This window comes from Ostrea edulis, chromosome 1 (assembly GCF_947568905.1).
Source record: "Ostrea edulis chromosome 1, xbOstEdul1.1, whole genome shotgun sequence".
Classification (NCBI taxonomy): Eukaryota; Metazoa; Mollusca; class Bivalvia; order Ostreida; family Ostreidae; genus Ostrea; species Ostrea edulis.
The window spans coordinates 102,353,388-102,360,420 of NC_079164.1; the positions used below are offsets into that span (position 1 = coordinate 102,353,388).

The 7,033-nt window shown below is 37.3% G+C and overlaps 1 protein-coding gene across 5 annotated transcripts in view; it reads left to right on the top strand.

Moving 5' to 3' along the window:
- Window positions 1-2,664, top strand: part of LOC125669143 (histone-lysine N-methyltransferase MECOM-like) — a 37,435-nt gene extending 34,771 nt beyond the window's left edge. For 4 of the 5 annotated variants that reach the window (XM_048903594.2, XM_048903601.2, XM_048903607.2 and 1 more), the window contains 2 exons: window positions 205-2,198; window positions 2,325-2,664. In XM_048903594.2, coding sequence (XP_048759551.1) covers window positions 205-2,163 — 1,959 coding nt within the window. In that variant the 3' untranslated portion in view covers window positions 2,164-2,198; window positions 2,325-2,664. Of the gene's footprint in view, window positions 1-204 lie in introns of all 5 variants that reach the window. The other variant, XM_056141535.1, reaches the window with a different exon arrangement.
- Window positions 2,665-7,033: the final 4,369 nt, after the last annotated feature.

Here is a 7,033-nt window from a genome sequence, read left to right on the forward strand (position 1 = left end):
GATCTTAATATACGTATCCACATAAATGTTTTTGGGAACGTTACCCCTAATTATTGAGAAAAAAATATTGGATGGTTGAAATTTCATTTTTATTAGATTGTTGTATTTTCATTTGTATTGGATTGTTATAATTTCATGTTCATTAGATGACTGTAATTTCATGTTTATTATGTGATTGTAATTTCATGTTTGTGTATTTTATAGATTACCCACGACTCACTGAAGAAGTTCAGCTGCGAGAACTGTGACAAAATTTTCACCGATCCAAGCAACTTGCAGCGCCATATAAGATCTCAGCATGTCGGCGCTAGAAGTCATGCTTGTGGAGAGTGCGGAAAGACCTTCGCGACATCTAGCGGACTAAAACAGCACCAGCATATCCACAGCAGTGTTAAGCCTTTCCAATGTGAAGTCTGTCTCAAGGCGTACACCCAATTCTCCAACCTTTGTCGCCATAAGAGAATGCACGCCGACTGCCGCCAACAGATTAAATGTAAAGATTGTGGACAAGCCTTTTCTACTGTTACCTCTCTGAGCAAACACAAGCGATTCTGTGAAGGCGCACTACGAAATGGCATTCACCTTGGATTTCCTTCCGACAAGATCAGCCAACTGAGCTTGCCAAGCGCAGCATCCCCATCTCCTTTGAACCCTGCTCTGTACATGGGGATGTATCGTCCTCCATATCCATTCTACCCTCCACTTGGGGCCTCTTTTCCGGTATTCCCAGGCAGCAATCCTTTTACTGGCTTGAGCTCTCCAATGTCACCTTCCAATCCGACGAAAATGTCTCTACAGCCGACCTCTCCCTTAGGAAAAGCTGTCGTTCCCCCACATCTTTCATCACGTGACCACTTGTTTGATCGCCATGCAGAGGGATCAGGTCGTCATTCCGTCAACTCCAACTCCAACGATTCACCTTTAAGCTCCGGCAGTGAATCGGATCACAGTTCAGCTTCAGATGCAGAGAGCGAAAGCAGCTCCTCCAAACGTCCGAGAACCAAATCACCATCAAGAGGATCCTCTCATCAGCCGTGGTTACCATTCAGTCATCAGAGACCCATCAAAACCGAGCGACTCTCACCCCAAATCAGGGATCAACTTTCACCGAGTAACGAAAAAGAGGAGAAAAATGAAGATATTCCATTTGATCTATCCAAGACGACAAAATCACGCTCTCCATCCCCTGCACACTCCAGTTCTACTGCTTCACCGAGACCATTAGGAGAACAACCTCTAGACTTAACTCGCAAAGTTCCAAAGGAAACAACTCCTCCAGAAAATACCAGAAAAACTCATATATTTGGAATGCCATGCTCCACACCTGATTCCAAACTCCATTATGCCTATCCACAATTTGGTACTCCAAATCTTATTATGGATCATCTTCGCTTAGGAAAGGAAAAATTCCAACAATCGCTCCACGAAGCCTCCAAATTTATGCAATTCTCTCGTTTTCCTATGAACAACTCTTCTTATGTAGCTGCTGCTATGGGACAATTTGGGACCATAAAACGTGAAAGGGAAGAAAAAAGTTTGACATCAATGATGGATAAACTACCGGACACTTTTCCGTATTCTCCCTCTGGCAACAAAATAAAAGAAAGATATGGATGCAAGTTTTGTGGAAAAGTATTCCCACGATCTGCCAACTTGACCCGTCACCTTAGAACTCACACAGGAGAACAACCCTATAAATGTAAATACTGCGAACGGTCATTTAGTATTTCCTCTAACCTACAAAGACATGTCAGAAACATTCACAACAAAGAAAAACCATTCCGATGTACACTCTGTGATAGATGCTTTGGACAACAGACCAACCTGGATCGCCACTTGAAGAAGCATGAAACTGAGGGACCAAATGTCAGAGACTCTCCGATTGCCGAACCCGATCTAGAATCCAAGGACGAATCTTACTTCGCTGAAATCAGAAACTTCATTGGCAAGGCAACGGATCGCGAACTCAGCATCCCCGTCATCAACGACAACCCTCTTCCGAGTAATCATCAAAACGCTGATAATCTTCCACAAGATAATAAAATAGACAATGTTGACGATGATGCTGAAGATGAGGAGGACGAAGATGATATCATGGAGGATGAAGATATAGAGAGTGATAGGATGGATGGCAGCTCCCGTGGCAGCTCTCCAATCAAATAAACCCACAGTGCTATCAACCTCATCCTGTTGTACATGTACGTACTCTGTAAATTGTTTTTTTAAAATTCGTAATCAATACCAAATTCGTAATCAATACCAAACTGCCTAACATTCCACACAATATATTTTGGTCGGTTTGTATATTCTGTCTTTCTTTTCAGATTACATTTGCCAGACAAAGGGACCAATTTACCATAGCTTTGTGACCTTCATTTCATCACTTTTTTGACAATTGATTTATTTAAATCGTCACGTGTGCCGAAAGTTACAGGGGACCAATTACATTACGAGTGTTCGAACATGAAACTCAACGTGTCTGCTTCCGGACCTTTCTGAAAAGACTGTATGAGAAAAGACTTTTTAAAAGCGTGGCTTGTATGCAGATTATGTTTTGTGTGTCACGCGTGTTTGTGTGCTTTACAGTGTAGCCATATTAAATTATTTATTTATTTTTCATGTGTGTCCATTTACTTTACAAGAATAAACAAAACTTATACTTCATTGAAGATGCATTTTTTCTTGCGTTTTGCAATGTGGGTCACATAAAATGTACTTGCAGCACGATGCAATTGTATCATATCATATCATTTCACTCGGAAAAAGAAAAACTATAATATAACAGATACTGGTTCTTTAGATGCAAGGTGAAGATAACGAGCAGTGATCAATCTCATAACTCCTATAAGCAATACAGAATAGGTAGTTGGGCAAACACGGACCCCTGGACACACCAGAGGTGGGATCAGGTGCCTAGGAGGAGTAAGCATTCCCTGTTGACCGGTCACACCCGCCGTGAACCCTATATCTTGATCAGGTAAACGGAGTTATCCACAGTCAAAATCAGTGTGCCAAGAACGGCTTAACAATCGGTATGAAACACGTCAGACAGCATTTGACCCAATGCGAGGTTGTATTGACGAACTAGATCGTCATAACGACCATAGAATTTGCGAAATGCTGACTTCAATCGAGAATGTTGAAACCCCTGTACCATCAACTTGTTTGTCAGTAGCTTACCTCGATTTAAAAACTGACTATACGCAGAACAAGCTCTTGCATATCGAATCAGTTGAGATATATAAACACCATATGCAGAGATATTAGATATACGTAGAACAGATTCTGGTTCTTTAGATATAAGAGATGTATTATAAAACAGATTCTGGTCCTATAGCATCGTCGCAAACCACGGTTTTGAGTCCACACACGCTCCCTCAAGATGATGGAGAGAATCGATTAGAAGCACCTCTGGGTAACCGACAATGGTCCTATATATGAAAGGTGAAGATAACGAACAGTGATCAATCTCACAAATCCCATAAGCAATACAAAATAGAGAGTTAGGCAAACACGGACCACTGGACAGACCAGAGGTGGGATTAGCTGACTAGGAGGAGTAAGCGTTCCCTGTCGACCGGTCACACCGCCATGAGCTCCATATCTTGATCAGGTAAACGGAGCTATCCGTAGTCAAAATCAGTGTGCCTCGAACAGCCTAACAATCGGTATGAAACACATCAGACAGCATTTGACCCAATGACAGGTTGTATTGGCAAACTAGATCGTTATAACGGCCATAGACTTTGCAAAATGCTGAATTTAAACGAGACTGTTGAAACCCCTGTACCATCAACTTGATTGTCAATATCTTGCCTCGATTTAAAAACTGACCATACATATAAAAGCTCTTGCGTATCGAATAAGTTGAGATATATAAACGCCATATACAGGTGATAATGGAATATTGTTACATAGATATGGGAAGTTGACGATGGAGAAGCTGAAATCATCCCGTTTGTCATAAAGTTAGTTTGCCGTTAATACATTCAATAAAATATCTAAGTGTGAAGCAGAAGTAGACGATTCTCTGATGTCTTTTATTTCGAGTTCGCAGGGATATATCGAATCGACATATGAATGAAAGTTATCATTGTTGATATATCTAAATGTCGAATTGAAGGCCTCAGCAAGAGTTTTTGAATAACTTCTGCTTCATATGAATATAAAATTAGGCCAGCTAACAAAGGAGCACAATTCATGCCCATGGGAATTCCGACAGACTGTTGGAAGACCTGATCACCAAAGACCACGAAAATATTGTCAATGAAGAACTGTAGCAAATTTTTTTTTTAATTTCAACTTCTGAATACTCGTGCGTGGAATCAGAGTGGTGTTTAACAAAGTAATTGTTTGGATGACTGATCACTGGATAGGAATATTTGCGTTTTCCATATTTTTTTAAGAAGCAACTGTCTATGATGTCAAAAAGTCTAGTCTTTAATTCATCGTGAGGAATGGTCGTGTAAAGTGTTGAAAAGTCATAGGTTTTGATGTTGCTGATCTGAGAAAAGTTTTGCGATTTAAGTTTACTAAAAGTTCTTTAAACAATTTAAAATCCACATTTGATCTATTAGATATTAGATATACGTGGAATAGATATTGGTCCTTTGTATAATATGTATACGGTGTGACTGTTGGACCGAGCAATGCATGAAATGGCCATTGGAGTGTCCCAAGTGATAATCATAATTCCGTTAAAAGCGATAAATTATAATTCAGTTGAAAATATATATTACTTATGAAATTTTCCTTGCGCTAAACTTTCAATAACATCTAAGTATTAAAGGGGGATATATGAGCATAACAGTTCTACAGGATCCATCTATTCATTTTACTCCAGCCGACGTAAACCGTGCATTGTGGCGTCACATTTAGCCTAAACTTTTTTCTCTTTCATATCTAACAATTAAACATCAACAATATATCCCGTGTGCAATTTAAAAGACAATTAAAACAAAACAAAATTAACCAATAAATTCAAAGTGGTAAAAAAGTAAGCATAAATATATCTTATATCTTTATTTAAAGAAACTCATAAACTCGTTCATCTATTTAGTCGTATTACGGTTTTTTTATTTGATGTTTGGCTAAAAACTGTAAGAATAATAATCATACCATTTATTTTTCATAAAATGGGTGTTTGAATTACAAATTGCACGCCATTCTTATATTTTTGGCATTCAAAATTAAAACACGAATAACTGTAGAAGTAACTAATGAACAAAACAAAATTGCGGCGCCCAAATGGATCACAAAATTTTCAGTGAACGTATGTAGAAATTATCTCTATTCATTTACTGGTTTTTTCGTGTGTTTTTATCCGTTTTACATACCTGTTACCTTTAGAGCCTTGCATCGCAGAGGGGCCTTCGGCCCGCAAGCTTTGCTCGGTATTAGATATACAAAACACAGATTTTGGTCCTAAGATATTAAATATACATAGAAGAGATACTAGTCCTTTAGATATTAGATATACATAGAACAGATACTGGTCCTTTAGATATTAGATATACATAGAACAGACACTGGTCTTTTAGATATTAAATATACATAGAACAGATACTGGTCCTTTAGATATTAGATATACATAGAACAAACACTGGTCCTTTAGATATTACATATACATAGAACAGACACTGGTCTTTTAGATATTAAATATACATAGAACAGATACTGGTCCTTTAGATATTAGATATACATAGAACAGACACGGGTCCTTTAGATATTACATATACATAGAACAGATACTGGTCCTTTAGATATTAGATATACATAGAAGAGACACGGGTCCTTTTTGGCACGCTGTTTTTGGCTATATTTAGCTCTAAAACTTCATAGTTATTTCGGATTTCAAACATTTCGGTTGAGCATCACTGAAGAGACATTATTAGTCGAAATGCACATCTGGTGCATCAAAATGGGTACCGTATAAGTATTACATATTAGATATACATAGAACAGATACTGGTCCTTTAGATATTAGATATATATACAACATATACCGGTCATTTAGATATTAGATATACATAGAACAGACACGGGTTCTTTAGATATTAGATATACATAGAACAAACGCTGGTCCTTTAGATATTAGATATACAGAGAACAGATACTGGTCCTTTAGATATTAGATATACAGAGATAAGATACCGGTCCTTTAGATATTAGATATACATAAAACAGACACTGGTCCTTTAGATATTAGATATACATACAACAGACCTAGTCCTTTAGATATTAGATATACATAGAACAGATACGGGTCCTTTAGATATTAAATATACATAGAACAGACACTGGTCCTTTAGATATTAGATATACATAGAACAGACACGGGTCCTTTAGATATTAGATATACATACAACAGACACTGGTCCTTTAGATATTAGATATACATAGAACAGACACTGGTCCTTTAGATATTAGATATACATACAACAGACACTGGTCCTTTAGATATTAGATATACATAGAACAGACACTGGTCCTTTAGATATTAAATATACATAGAACAGACACTAGTCCTTTGGATATTAGATATACATAGAACAGACACTGGTCCTTTAGATATTAGATATATATAGAACAGACACTAGTCCTTTAGATATTAGATATACATAGAACAGACACTGGTCCTTTAGATATTAAATATACATAGAACAGACACTAGTCCTTTAGATATTAGATATACATAGAACAGACACTGGTCCTTTAGATATTAAATATACATAGAACAGATAGTGGTCCTTTAGATATTAGATATACATAGAACAGACACTGGTCCTTTAGATATTAAATATACATAGAACAGACACTGGTCCTTTAGATATTAGATATACATAGAACAGACACTGGTCCTATAGATATTAAATATACATACAACAGACACGGGTCCTTTAGATATTAAATATACATGCAATAGACACGGGTCCTTTAGATATTAAATATACATAGAACAGATACCGGTCCTTTAGATATTATATATACATAGAACAGACAGTGGTCATTTAGATATTAGATATACATAGAA